The 15,294-nt window shown below is 40.6% G+C and overlaps 2 protein-coding genes across 3 annotated transcripts in view; both read right to left on the reverse strand.

Moving 5' to 3' along the window:
- BBS5 (Bardet-Biedl syndrome 5) overlaps positions 1-1,402 on the reverse strand; it is a 28,394-nt gene extending 26,992 nt beyond the window's left edge. For both annotated transcript variants that reach the window (XR_009760477.1, XM_061608562.1), the window contains exon 1: positions 956-1,402. Coding sequence is in view for 1 of the 2 variants with exons in the window: in XM_061608562.1 (XP_061464546.1) it covers positions 956-1,017 (62 nt within the window). In the remaining variant the exon portion in view is untranslated. The remainder of the gene's footprint in view (positions 1-955) is intronic.
- Positions 1,403-4,660: 3,258 nt separating this feature from the next.
- Positions 4,661-15,294, reverse strand: part of LOC133378132 (collagen alpha-1(XXVIII) chain-like) — a 75,158-nt gene continuing 64,524 nt past the window's right edge. Inside the window, exons 29-37 of the mRNA XM_061612920.1 lie at positions 14,469-14,549; positions 13,017-13,052; positions 10,834-10,870; positions 9,605-10,162; positions 8,614-8,855; positions 7,667-7,751; positions 7,295-7,411; positions 6,150-6,341; positions 4,661-5,056 (exon numbers count right to left, since the gene is read on the reverse strand). Of these exons, the coding sequence (XP_061468904.1) occupies positions 5,049-5,056; positions 6,150-6,341; positions 7,295-7,411; positions 7,667-7,751; positions 8,614-8,855; positions 9,605-10,162; positions 10,834-10,870; positions 13,017-13,052; positions 14,469-14,549 (1,356 nt within the window). The 3' untranslated portion in view covers positions 4,661-5,048. The remainder of the gene's footprint in view (positions 5,057-6,149; positions 6,342-7,294; positions 7,412-7,666; positions 7,752-8,613; positions 8,856-9,604; positions 10,163-10,833; positions 10,871-13,016; positions 13,053-14,468; positions 14,550-15,294) is intronic.

Here is a 15,294-nt window from a genome sequence, read left to right on the forward strand (position 1 = left end):
GAGTCTAAAACCAATAATTTGCCTGTTCTATTCCCCTTCATTATTAGCTGTAGAGATATTACTGTATTTATTTTAAATTGTCAATCTGACTGGTCATCAATTGAAAAAACACAGAACACACAACTTTAAATAGTTCAGAGCCCTGTATTTTATTTTACTTTTTTTAAAAAATTCCTTTCTTGCTCCAAGAGCTGAGATACCTTTCACTATCAGCCCTTAATTAATCCTCATCACAACAATCCTGTGAGATAGGCTGGGCTGAAAAATAGCGACACTTGTCGAATGGGGGCAAGAGCCAGAGGACATTAGTCCACATATCTATAGACCAGCCTTTCCCAACCAGTGTGCCTCCAGATGTTGTAGGACCACAACTCCCATCTTCCTGACCGTTGGCAACGCTGGCTGAGGCTGATGGGAGTTGTGGTCCAACAACATCTGGAGGCCCACTGGTTGGGAAAGGCTGCTATAGACAAAGTATGCAAAATACAGATTTTGCTAAATTGGATTAAGCGTTTGGAAGCAGAGGGGGCATTGTTGTTTGGAGGCTTTAGAAAGTAAGGCAGCCCAGAGACTCATCTGCATGGCCCACGTATCGTCTCTATAAATAAGAGCAGAAAGAACAGTGCACTACAAGATTTGGGGAACAAAAGACGTGTGCAAATCCAAATTTTATTAAGAATTGTTTAAAGTCCCGTGGGCAGTTAAGGGTGGCGGCGAGTGACAGTCCTGGGTGGCTAATATTAGCGCCACAACATGGCGTTGGTAGCCTGAACCAAACGGGATTTCTCCCTTAGGCTCACTAATCCCTGAATCTGTTTCTCAGGTCCAATCCGGGAAGCGACCAGGTCACCGTTTAAACGGTAGCTAGCGAGGCCAGCCTCACGACTCCCATCGCGACAGAGCGGCCAGCCCCCCGCGCGCGAAGCGGGGAGTTGGCTCGCGCGATAACACTCACTGAGAAGAGATATCGAAACGGACATCTCTGTCCTCCCAAAGCGAGTCCGCGGTGGTGGCCATAGCGACTATCGGCCCTTTTCAGCGTCCCCGCGCTCTTCCTTGGCAACGTCCTGACGTGCACCGATTAGGGACAAACTTCTTCAGTGCGCAAGAAACCTATGTGCGCGTGCGCTAGGTGTTCTTTTGCGAGGAGTAGGAGAACGGTTTTGCTACAGAGCCTTTATTTGACTGTTTGCCCACAGCGAGGACTCCCAGTCTTTCAGGCTTGGTTCTGGAATATGAACGGGCCCCGGAGTACAAACTACTGTAATCACTTTCTTTGCCCCGTGCCCCCGTTTGATCTTCGCAACTTGTAAAAGTTTCCCAAATGGCAACAGAGCAGTAGCGTCTCTGCACTGTGTTCTTTCCTGGGCAGTAAACAACTCCGCAGCAGGGCATATTGGGACGGTGTAAAAGCCGGAACGGAACAAGCCAGAACGGGCCCTTTATAAAAGAAATTGATGCCAAAAACACTGGGATGTGTTAGATAAAAATAAAAATCCTATCTGAATGGTTTTTGTTCTTAAATGTTGTTCTCAAGTGTCTCTAACACATCCCAGTGTTTTTGGCATCAATTTCATTTATGAAGGGCCCATTCCGGCCTGTTCCATTCCGGCTTTTACACCATCCCAGCTGGAAGGAGGGACGAAGCTTGGGAGCTTTTTCCTGAGAGAAGCTCATTTCATCCCCTCTGCAATAGCCTTCCATAGGATGGTCAGAGCCTTCCTTTCTCATAAAACTTTTGGTCCATAAATGGCTACTTCTTTATTGAAGTGATTTCAATAATCACTGTGATTTTTTTATGGCAATTGTAGCTTTGTTTCTTCCGTGTTAGTTATTGGGCTGCTTTATTGTTTTTGTTTTTATTGTCAAACTGTTTTTAAAATAAAACAATATTTTAACATGTTTGCAGTCTTAGGGTAGTAGAGGAATGGCTTTTACATGTTTTAAATAAAATTTAAAAGAAGTAGATTTTCAGAAATGTTTTTCTCTGCAAAATATAACTTTCCACCCCTATAATTTTCAGAATTCAGTATTCTACTGGCTAAATTGGTGGAGAGGTGTATATGCATATTAAATACAAATTCCAAATGCCAGCAACTGCAAAATTTGTAATCATGTATAATGTGTCTAAAGTTAAGATTTTTGCAACCCAATTGTGTGCATGCTTTTCCAGAAATCCCTGACTTCAAAAAGACTTACTCTCAAGGAGGCATGCATAGATTGCAGACTTAACATATTAAAGCCACACTGCACTTAAAAGAATCAAAAGAGGGGGAGATTTCCTCCTTGCCTCACCACAAAAAACATGTCCGACTGATAAATTGGTCAGGGACTTCTGTTCATATATAGTTCTTCAAAAGGAGCAGATTATTATTTTTTTTGGTAACATTTTCACAGAAGCATACATTCAATACTAACAGTTTTCCTTATATGAATGCTTAAAAGAAACAGTACCTGATTTTTAATTAACATGGTGAGATTTTTGCATTACTGCTCAGATTTTTTTCAGTGACACAGTAAAAACAGAAATACTCTTATTAGAAAATATGTTTTAGTATATCTTTAATGCACAAAAATACTTCTTGCACATGTAAAGCCAGCAACCAAAACAAAATAGGAACAAAATACTTAAAGCCTATGCTAACAGAGGTAACAGTAATTAACAACCCATTTCAAACCATATACACTAATGTATCTGTCTACACTAGTGCTAGTATCTTATTGCCGAAGCAATGGTTTTGTGATGCCATCATGGCACTATGGTTGATAGACAATCACTATGGTTGATTCTAATAACTTGTATTCTGGCTCAGCAAGTTTTTGGATTGAGACATATTAATACACAACTTTTTAAGGCACATTTAATGTAGCTTTGCAGCTAATTTAGCCATTCTGCCTGCCTGCCAATATTAACTTTCAGCACTAAGTGTCCTTGTGATGCCCCTGTTATATCTGTACAGTATTTATGGTAACTGCGGGTTTTGTAGTGTAACTATGGTAAGTAGAGACAGTTGGGAGGGGGAAGTACATGTGTTGGAATGGGTTGTGTCCTGTAAGTGCAACCAGACACTACATAGCATTCTGTGGAGGAGACTAAGGTACAGTCTCAGGGGAGTATTGCATTACAGAGTGTCAGGTGGTGGCGCCTAGTAGTGGAATCGTGAGAGACCTGTGCTGGGGCCAGTTTGAGAGATCCATTATGAGACCAGACCTTGAGTAGGGGTCTGACAGTCCTCTGTATGGTCTTTGACAGACAGAATGTCTCCTAGCTTTTTCTACCATTGTGTTATACCATGGTGCTAATCCAGTAAGAAAAAAACTGACAGCAAACCTATACAATAACAATAAATCGCCAGATGAAGAAAATAACAACTTCCAATAAAGTGGCATAACTGGAATACTATGAGCTAGTTTGCATTTAACACTTAACCATGGTTTGCTGCTACATGCTTGAGTTGGAATGACCCAGAGCAAAGCCTTGAGCTTGTGCACTCCTCACCCTTCTACGTAGCTGGGCAAAACTTTTTTTGGATCCTTTAGTTTCACTTTTCACATATCTGGGCTCATCATTACATGTGAAGCATAGATCATGGTTTAAAAGAAACTGGTTAAATAAACCAGCTTCAAAACCCATGGTTTGAATTTGGCTTGTTCAGAAACTGAGGAAGAGGGGAGATGAGATGGGAGCATATGAATCTGAGGCTTTGCTCAGACTCAATCCAGCTTCTGCATGTAATGGTAAACCATGATTTCACATTACATGTGAGCCAGCCTAATGGAGTGATAAATCTCTAGCTCATCATGAGATAAGTACGGCATCTAGAAGAAGACATTGGTAGGATGCAAAAAAGTCATGCATCATGGCCAAAGTTATGTAACTAGTTTCCAAAGTGATGCATATAACTTCCTTGGCAATGTTTGTCAGTGTCAAATATGTTTTTAGATGAACTTGTGCAACCCTAACCCATGCAGGACCTCTTACTCAGAAGTAAACCCCACTTTGGGGTTACTTGCAAGTAACTGTGCATAGAGTTGCTGCCTTAAAGAAGTATCTGATTTCTACCCCTGAGTAACATTTACTTGCAAATTCAAATAGCTGGAAATCCTCAGTTATTTACTCCAGAATAATGGTGTGTGTGTATAAAGAAAGTTGTAACCACTGATCATAGACTACTGCAGGCTCTATTCAATTCTTAGTCTCCTAGCCCTTGCGATACGGAGCCCTCATGCAGGAATTTCTAAAATTTCCTGGCAAACATAATATTATACAGCTTCCTAGATTCCTTATTGTGGAACTACATATTACCAGGCAAAGATGGGATCCATAATCTCATGTTTCCATCATGAATTAAATGACATCTTCTTGTAGGGGAGAACTGGCAAATCCCCACCCTACCCCTGGCTATTAATTGCCCCAGCAGGACTCCAAAATTGAAAGCAGGTCTGGCAGGGTAAAACTAGCCTTGTTGGGGCAATTTCATGGGGAAGTTCCTACTTACACAATATATGACCCAACCTTTTTTTTTTTGCTTTTGTTACTGCTTTATAATCTACAAAGCATGCACCATTGATCGATAACAGAAGGGAGGCATCCAATAGTGTAGCTCAGCATATGACAAGATTTCTGTCAATTGAACAGGATGGGAAGCAGTTTTCTCCCATTCCCCTTTCCCCCAGGCCCTCCTAAATCTGCTCTGTAGGGTCCCCAACCCTCTGGAACAGCTTTAATGGCTGCTTTCCTTCCCCATTCCAGTGACAGGAGGCCTTACTGTGTCAACTGAGCAACATCGCTGGATACAACCCACACAACATCTATGTGGCCTTATTAAGTGCATAAGCACTCAGTTTTGGAAACGGTATAGACTGTTCCATTGCCTTTAGTAGTACTACACTAGAATAAGAGAGTTGGGGATGGCAATCTTTCCTCTTGTTAATCAAGTACAAAATACAAAAAGATCTTAATACAGATATATAAAATCTCTCCCCTCTTGGTTAAAAAAGTCTTTTCTCTTGAATGCTGCTTGGTGGGTGTCTGTTAATATCCTTCTTCAGACATCTGTAAAATAGGGCAAGTTACATAATTTGTACTGATGAATATGAATTTATCAAGTAAAGCAAAATGAAACCATGTAGCGTGTCCAGAACCATTTTCCCAATTTCCAGTTATTATAAATACTGTTTTCTTAGTGTAATCCGGTGAGCAATCAGAGCTTCATTTATAAGCGTGCAGTTAGCTTTGACAATATTCTACTGACATTTGGCCATAGAGGGAGGAAGATTATGAGGAAGATTGGGACTGTCACTTAGAGTTCGCACAGGCCACTTGTCTGGAGGATTTGGTAGATGGGAAAGTGAAAGAGCCATTCCATCCAGGCAAGTGGCAAGGGCTACAGTAGAACAGGGTGAGAAGAAGGACACAGGGTAGCTTCCAGCTGCCCTTGATCCAAAGGAAAGTGGCAGAGCAGCTCCTTCCTTCAGCAGACTGCTTGGAGCTCATAGGGCAAATTCTGCCAGATGCTGCTAACTACAATTCGCATCATTCTTGGCCATTAGCAATGCTTGCTGGGGCTGATGGGAGTTGTAGTTCAGCAACATCTGGTAGGCCAAATGTTCCCCACTCCTGTGAGTCCTGTCACAGAGGTAGAAAAAAAGAGAGAAGAGCCCCTGGATTGGAATGATCCCCAGCCGCTGCTTGTCTTTTGGCCAGTGTTAAGGGTCTCAACCTTCTTCCCCACACTTACAGGTATTTTCCAGTTGAGTTTGGGGGATCCTACCACACAGTTTGAGAAGTAACAGTAGCAACTGACACTATGAAACAGCAGTCTTGTTATGTAGATACACAAGGAGGGAGCATTACTTTGATTTGTTGTATTTTCTTGCTGAAGCTCTAGTCTTGGGTGGGGGTGAAAGGACACACAATGGTCGCATGAATCTCTCATGATCATGAAGTCCTTGACAGGGCAGTCGTATGCAGGTTTATTCAGAAGTAAGTCCCAATTTGATCAATGAACTTACTCCCATGTAAGTATGCATAGGATTGCAGTGTCCTTTGAAATATTGTGGCAGTATCAAAATTGGGGCAGGTCCCTCCAGAAAATACAAGAAACAGACAGATAGTTTTAGCTGTAGAAAGAGTTGGTGATTCTTACCTCCAGAGAAAAGTACGCAGGTCTTTTTACAGTCTTCTTCGCTCTCAAAGCGATTAGCATTTCCATCGCAGCCACCATACCAAAACTGAGCACAAGAATTGGCTTGCTTATCATAGTACCATTTTATTATATATGTGCGGCATGGTCCTTGATCTAACCTTAATTTACATTGTGGAGGGCTCAGGAGATTTTCTTTAAAAAAAAGAAGCCAAAACATAATTGTTCTCAGTATAGAACCTTAAAAAACAGTTTGGCAATAAAGCTCACATTTATGGAACAGTTCTAATATTACAAGTTAAATTTATAAAGGTAGTAGTAAATACTACCCAATTCACACACACATGGTGGATGGATAGTGTTTTGCAAAGAGTCAGCTTTCCAATCACAAAAACAATGGCCACAATCCATAAAAAGTGCTGTTGAACAAACCTAAGGACTTGTGCATACTTCTTGGAAGTTCTACCTTTAGGACAGGAGCGGAGCCCCCACATCCACCCACTTGACCCACAATGCCAGATCACAGACTGGATTTAAAACTCTCCAGTATTTCAATAGTAAGTTACTATGTGGCACACTAGTAGTTGTTCCAAAAATAAAAAGAGGTCTAAAAAACACATTAGGGGTTGGATTCAGACTTGTAATGAGTGCAGTTCCACTCACACTGGACGAAGAGGGTGGGAAGGCTATCCTGTTTATGTACACTAAGCATATCCCTGATCCATTGGACTGTAACCAACTAAATTTTACTCAGAGTAGACCCATTGAAATTAGTAGATCTAAGGTATTCATGTTGATTAATTTCAATGGGTTGTTGGAAACAACTTATTGATCCTTTACAGGTAAGGTGCTGTGCTCCAGTGCACATATGGCACTCTATCATACCTAAAAGAATGCTCACTTGGAGTTGCCTCCATCACTGAAGTGCACACAGACAGAAGCTTTGTATGCAGGGCATACAGGATTTGGAATAGAAATAGCCTTTTCTACTACATCCAACTAGGTCATACTTAGAGTAGACCCACTGAAATCAATGAATACATTCTTTGTTTTTAATGGGTCTACTCTCAGTATGACTAACACTGGACTTCGACTCACCCTATACATTGATATGTATATAAATTTAAAACATTGATATGGGTAATAACCTGATTTTGATGTAGGCGGCATGGAAGAAGCTGATGAATGAGAAGGTGAGAGCATTTTGTCTGCTGTTAGAGTTGGCAACGGTGGCGGGGGTGATGATGAAGGCAATGCTGAAGTAACTACAGCAGGATACAATGTTACAAAGAAAACAATTTAAGGAAGAGGATGATACTAAATGTATCTGATGGAGTAGATTGTAATCCATGAAGGTTTATGCCATAGTACAGTTTGTTAGTCTAAGAGGTGTCACAAGATTCTTTGTTGTTTTTGCTGTTAACAGACTAACATAGCTACTCCTTTGGGAATTTAAGAAAAAGGGTTTCTTTGGCCTATGAGACATGTTCTGTTAGGAACTAGATGACAAAAAGGATTACCTTTGCTGTTAACAGGAGACAAAGATGGGAGTTCATCGGGTTTCACATCATAATTCTCATGAAATAACCTGGGTGATTCTTTGCCCTGAAACAAATTCAGTTTTGATAATTTAAAATTTAGGGAGACTTGCCATCAATAAAGGCACACTGCCATAAGTTTTTAGGCCTAAATATCTGAAAGACCACTTCTTTCCCTACAGCCCCTCTTGGGTGTTGAGATTAGCAGCAAGGGCCTTCTTGGTAGTTCCACTGCCCTCAGAAATTCGGGGTTCTTGTGTCCAGGAAAGGGCATTCTCTGTGGCAGCCCCTTAGCAGCAGAATTATGTTCCCACATATATGTGTCTGGAACCTTCATTGTATAGCTTTTGTCATACACTGAAGATGCATCTCTTTTCCTTGGCCTTTTGATACCTGAGATACATATTTTGATAACTCACCCTATTCTTTTGATAGTAAATTGTTTTAACTGATTTTAATATTGTTGCAACCCACCATGGGACTTTATAGTGAATGGTGGCTAAGAAATCAAATCAAATCAATAAATGATCTTTGTTCAATGATACATGGAAACCTAAGAGATACATCCTTCATTTTACTTCTAACTGCAATGGACCACTTGCAGATGGAAACCATTTCTATTTCAAGTTCAAAAATAAAAGGCAGGTTCCAGAATGTTCAAATAATCTTTTTTGTGACCTATGGAAACATGATGCACCAATCAGGTGATTTCAGGCTTTTGATAAGAATACTGTAATTTATAAGTATGGGAATTAATTTAGATCCTTCGTTAACATCAATCAAGTAGCTTATTAAAAGAAGTATTCAGATTCAAAATACTAAGTTGCAGCAAATGAAGTTCTTTACAATGAATTTTGAAGGACAACCCCCTCACTACAAGTTTTTTTTAAAAAAAGGAATTCAGAAAATATCTAGAATCCAATGAGTACCGGAATTAATGATTGAGAAAGCTGGCCAAGATTTATAGAATTCTCTTTCTTTGGTGTTTCATATCCATTTGGCGAAACTGACTGTCCATTATGACTGTTAGTGTGCAGTAAGTATTGTGAAGAATGAGAAGATATTGAGTGAATAGACGGTCCATTTATGCTTCCTCCATTTCCAATGCGATTATATATTAAGGCCCCATGTTCATCCTCACAAAACTGGTTAACAAGTTTGGACTCCAAAGCTTGAAACAGAAGAAAAGAAAAACCCATAAAAATATTAAATGTTGAAAACATACACATTTTGGTCAAGAAATAAGATTATTCATGTAATTTTCTCCATGTTACAGCAATTTTTTTTAAAAAAAATATTGTTTCTTTAGTATGATAGCTATTAGAATATTATTTTCTTTGCATCTGGCACCCCAAAGCACAGCCATTGATGACATTGTATCTGGGTTGTGTCCAACTAAGTCCTATTCCGAGTAGACCCACTGAAATTAGTGGATCATGTCCATTGATTTCACTGGATCTACTCTGAATATAACTAACACTGGATACAACCTTCTGTCTGCAAAGAATGTGCAAGTCATATTTTATGTTATTGTGCTTGCACAACAAACAGTGCTTGCACTGTTTCCTAAGAATTTCTTAACTGGTGCAGCAAATTGTAAGATAGGTGTGTGACAGGACTTACCCCCCACTCTCTTCTCCTCATGCATGCCCCACACTGTGCTCACATCTGCTCCAGAGGGCTTGGGGAAACCCCAAAACAGACTTAGGGGGCATGTGGGGGAAGGAGAGGGGGAGAAATCATTCCACTGATGGAACCAGCGACTTAGCACTACGTGGAATACAACCCCTTATTTCCTACATTGTGAACTCTACATCCACTGTGACTGTTTCAAGACCTTAGTGAGGCACCAAAATACATGAAGCCATGATCTGTGGGGAGGCCAGGTAATTCTTTTCAGAGCCAAGTTGGCATGCTCACCTGGAAGAGTATTAAAATCGTCAATGAGATACATATGCTCTCTGTCAGGGTCTGATGCAATGAGATTCAGCTCACGTAAGAATTCAACTTGTGTTGGGTCTGAAGTGTTTACAATTCCGATTGCATACATTTCAATGTTGGCTGCATGAGCCTCTCGGACAGCAATATCCAACTTAACGGCTTCTCTCTTATCTGCTTGGCCATCTGTGAGGACTATGGCAACTTTCCTCACGCCAGTTCGAGCCCCAAAAAATCCTTCTTGTGTTGCTTTACGGATGGCAGTGCCTGTGTAAGTTCCTTCTCCCATGTATAACATTTTCCTGATTGCTTGTTTTACATCCTGTTGGGTTGTATACCTATTAAGTCCAAATTCAAGCCGAACCTCCAGACTGTAGAGGACAAGGCCAATTCTGGTGGCATTTCTACCTACAGTCACTCTGTCTACCAAAGCAGTGACAAAGTCTTTGATTATTTCAAAATTCTCTGGGCCAACACTTTCAGAGCTGTCAATCACAAACACAAGTTCCATAGGTATCTCCTTGCATTTGATACCGCAGCCTGCAAAAGGAACAACAAACCAGATCTTGAATGTTACAGATAGTATATAATAAAAGCAACCCATATGGTCAATATGAGGATTACGGCATTTTTTTTAGACAATAACCACCGCTTACTATAAGGTGACTTAACAGTTATACTCTTCTTAGACAAAAGGACAGAAATAGGAAAAGGGGTGAAACAGAACCAAGCAAATTACTTGATGATTTAAATGGAGACCTTAATATTGACGGAGACTTTAAAATTATCTGTAACTAATCAGAGATTCATAGTTCTCACAGTAGTAAGTGTAATTATGAGGAACCTCCCATAGACTCGCCCCTCCATTAGATCAGAATCCTTGGTTAACCACAATCAGGTTGTGGACTAACTGTTATATTTGGGGGTCATCTGAACACTTTCTCCTTTTGACATAGAAAAGCTCTGCATGTTAAATTTCAAAGTGCCTACCAAAGACAGCATTCTAATTCTCACCCCTCATTTTGGGTGCTAGACAATTTAAATATGAATTTCTTTAAATTAGTTGACATATGCAAATGACTGGACCTTTTCATTTTGCCTTCGAGTTGCAGATGTCTTAATAATCATTTTCTGGTTTTCAGAAAGGAGTAAATGATCAGACTAAACAAATAGGTATAGGACTGGAATGATAAGGCTTGTTGAAAACTTACCACATATCTCTTTAATTAATTTAATTATATCTTCTCTCTAGGTTAGAAAAGACAGTTGAAGTGTACATATACATTATGGGACAACTGCTTTATTTCTAGCCATTTATAACATAACCTCTGCTGAGCATACCTGAAATTTCAGACATGTGTTATTATCAGCGGTGTTGCTAGTATGTTTCATGCAATGAAAGTTATGTATTTAAATATTGACCCATTCAATCAGTGCTTAAATGCTGCAGTGCATCTTAAGGAGCTTTAGTGATAGATGCCAACACTTTCAGAAGTGCATATAATGTCTTTTGTGTGTGTAGTAGTGTGTAGTGTGTGTGCAGAGGAATATTATAATTCCAGCCTGAAGCTGCAGTACATTTCTTAAAATGTTACAATTATCTCACCTAATCAGGGCTGGCCTCAGGGGTGGCGAGCTAGGAAGGGGTGGTGTGCTGGGCCTGGGGTGCCAAGCTGAGGGGGATACCAAACTGAGCTCAATGGCTTTCTTTTAATGCAGCAAGCTACGATGGCAAAAAGCAAGTGCCTATAACCTTTTTTTAAGGTTCTAGTTGAGATTGTAAGTATATGGTGACACTGTCCCTTTAAGACTAGTTATACCACTCCAACAGAGGTCCTACTTCTTATCGCTGAGCTCAAGGAGGAGCATTTTCAGCAGGAGCCATTTTGTGTGTGTGCTGAACATAATAAATAATATAGGCCTATAACTCCATGAGAATCTTCCTTTGAGAGCCATCCACACCACATAACAGAGATTTCATTGGGATCCTAGAACTGGAGTAGGGGTGCACTGCAAGCAGATCAGCAAATAAGAGACAACTTGCTCTGGGCCCTTTTCATAGACATTGCTGGGGAAAAGCCTGGGAGTAGCAGGGCTTATTACACTGCACAAGCCATATAACTTGATAACACTGTGGCTGGGAGATAACCGGGGCAATTTGCCCCGGGGGGGCCCTCCCTCAGATCTTGCCTCAGCCCAACTTTTTTTTGTGATGAGATTTTAGGTTATTTTTAATTGTTTTTAATGATGTGTTTTAAAATTGTTGTGACCCGCTATGGGACCTTAGGGTGAAGGGTGGGTAATAAATTTAAATAACAACAACTATAAGGGAGTCTAAACCAATCACAGCAAGATAAACTCTTTATGTTTGGACAGCAATAGAGATAAGATTGGTCAGGCAGGCTTATCAGTCGCCCATGCCAAGAAGTCCTGCTTACAGAATTTGTTGTAAGGAAAAAAGGAACATAGAAGGCTTTAAGATGGGTTTCTGTGGAAGAGTAGATTTCCTGTTCTTGTCGCAGAAAGAACTCTAGGTCCACAGCAGCAGGACCCCCAACATCACACCTGCATGCGGTCCCATAAACCCTCTTGGTGGCCCTACAAAGCTGACCATGGAGGGGCACAGAAGGCACTCTGCACCCAAGGCCCTATTTATCCTAGGGCCAGCTCTGTCCCTAATCAAGACATTTTAGCATGGCAACCTGTGGCTCCTGTATGCATCAAATTGTGTTCCTAGAGTTCCCCAGGGATGTAGGATGTATTTGGTATCCCATTTAGCATAGCAATAGTGAGTGAAGGGGTAATGAAGTGGCAGTGGAGCACTCCCAGTGGCAGTGCACATGCAGGCAGGTGTGTGTGCAGGCAGGTTTTGTGCATTTGTGGAGCTTCCAGCTGCAATCCACCAGGCATTCAGCACTGGATGATGAGGATAAGCAGTCCAAGCAACAAACATCCTGATCCTAAATCTGAGAGTGAAGACCTATCTACTCTCTGGACAGAGCTCCAGAAACAGAACCATCACCACATCTGAAACAGATCTGCACCTCATCCAACCCAGCCCAGCTCACTCTGCAGCACCTCTTAAACAAATACACATTTAATAAGTGGTTTACTGTCTGCAAAAACACTGTCCTTTGGATAGTTTCTTTGGATGACTGCTTCTAGTGTTGCATGTACACTATGTTTTTGTTTTGTTTTTTAAAAGATGTGATGGCCATCATTTTGTATCATTTGGCCTCCTTTATCCCTTTTTCTATTAGCCAGGAAATTATAAAGAAATGTTCTGAATAACATAATTTGTTTTTCAGTGTGCTTTCAACTGCTAAGTGACACATAGGGAGATCAATACAATTTGGCATGACTACATTTTATTTCCAAAATATTAATTGCTTACTGTTAGACCTTCCTCGCCCTTTGGTCCAGTTTTGCCCTGAAAAGATAATAATTAACTTATTTATTTTCAAACTGATAAGCTTTAAGGCAATGCATTGTAGTGGATTCAACTGCATTATAAACCATTGTAAAACAACTGCTATCTATACATATAAGGGCACAATTAACCTACAAACATCTTCCACTTTTCAATTAATTGCATATTACACACCAAAATGGGCTAGCCCAGCCATTGAGATAATCAGAAGGGGACCTTCTTAGGGGGCCACCGCCGATGAGGTGTGAGGGGCAGTTACTTGGTCAAGAGCCTTCTCAGTCACCCTTCCAGTGGAACTCACTGGAGGTCTATCAGTCCTCATCTTTATTCCAGTTTTGAGTGCTAAAGATGTACTTCTTCCCTCTGGCCTTCAGACCTTTCTGAGGTGGTTGCCAATGGGGATGGGCAAGAATTTCACTAAAATCAAACTTGGCAGTGGACTTTCCAATAGTTCACATGTTTTCTGTATTTGCAGACTAATCTTGAATGCTGTGAGCTTCTGTGGATTTTTGCTAACCTGAAACTGCAGATGGTTCTGTTCCATGTTCATTTGTTTTCTGCTATCTTCTACTTTTAACACTAAAGTCAGTTTCACATTAGCAAAGCAAAGATGCAAGCTCGTCAGTTTCACATTAGGAAAGTAAAGAGCAGGCAGGTAAGTTTCACCTTAGCAAAAAAGGAGCAATATGGTCAGTTTGGTGCAATGCAATAGAACAGGCACCAACAAGTGGATCCCATCTCTAGTTACCAATATGGCTCAGGAAAATTTGGTTTGTAGAACAATCTATGGGATGGTTTACTTCCCACTGTTTTAAGGTTGAAGATGTTTTTTATTTTGCTCTGTTAAGTATTTGACAGTGTGATTATGAACATTCTGAGAGATTAAGAGCCATATATATAGTAATGAATTGAATGAATTTAATAAATAAATAATAAGCTGTGTAAGAGTTTCTTTTAACAACAACAATACTTGGGGGAGAGGAGGGGAGGCAATTTGAAGAAAAGCCTCTTGGGAGAAAGGGTTTGCTCTGTCTCTGCTCTAAATTGCTCCCTTTCTTGCAACTCCCCCCATAAGATTCAAATGTGTATCATTTGTAGTTAGCTGCTTCTCTTTTTTAAAAAAAGTTTAAAAAGTATTAAGGATTTTAGCATGTAATGTTTAACTAATCCCTTTAGTGAGGCTGTAAACTGTGGATCAGGCTTTGTTAGAAAGATTGCTAACTTTTGAAATGAAAACTAGATGGATTCAGATATAAACCTCTATCCTTGTGAGTGAAATCTTGTGTACTGAGAGCTGATATTCACTGCTTTCCTATCCTTCAGTTAGGCAGTAAATCTGGATTAAATGGAGGTGGGAGACAGAAATAAACTACGCTGGGCTTGAAGACAACTTGGTGGTATGGGTTAGGTACTTACAGGTTCTCCAGCTGAACCAGGATCACCCATGTTGCCCTTCTCTCCCTTTCTTCCTCTTTCACCTGCAGCTCCACGGTCACCCTTAGAATTAGTGACACAACATCCATAAGGCATAACATTTTTAGCTAGTCATCTGTGTTTGAAATATAATGTACTGATAGGAAAGACAAGACAGCATTATTTCAAAGGCCATTTCATTTTGCCACCGACCTACCGCATAATTCTCAAATGCATACCTGATACAAAACTCATGACTTAATAGGCCTGAGCCATCTGTTTTATTGACCACATACATCAAAGACATAATTAAAGTCTAAAAACTGGCCTAACCATCAAACCAAGTTATTGCCTGGCCCCCCAAATGATTGTGGAAGGGAGAGTACTTTGTCATGTCATTTAGGGCATGAGACTGAGGTCAGTGACTGTGATTTTCTAGGACAATCACAAATATTCTAACTGGTCAAGGAATGAAGCAACTTCTTTTGTGTGAACTGACTGGTGGAAACCCTCATGCACACCAAGAGATAGCAGATACTAGGAGTGAAGCTTAGGTGTGGAAAACTGATTAAGAAGAGGTCCCAGAAGGTAGGGAAGCCCCCCTTAGGATGGGATGCCCAGAAACAGAAGTGGCTGAAAAACGTGGACAGAGTTGGCACCTGAGTGAAAATTAGGGAACAGCAGGACCAGCCCAAGACATTTTTCTGCCTGAGGTAAAAGGACAAGATGGTACCCCTGCCCATGCAATGCACAAAAACTAACCAAATTGGCACTTGAATCTTACTTTAACACTGCTGATGGGACAATTCCCTGAACCACACCTGAGGGA

The sequence above is a fragment of the Rhineura floridana genome, chromosome 2 (assembly GCF_030035675.1).
Source record: "Rhineura floridana isolate rRhiFlo1 chromosome 2, rRhiFlo1.hap2, whole genome shotgun sequence".
Lineage (NCBI taxonomy): Eukaryota > Metazoa > Chordata > Lepidosauria > Squamata > Rhineuridae > Rhineura > Rhineura floridana.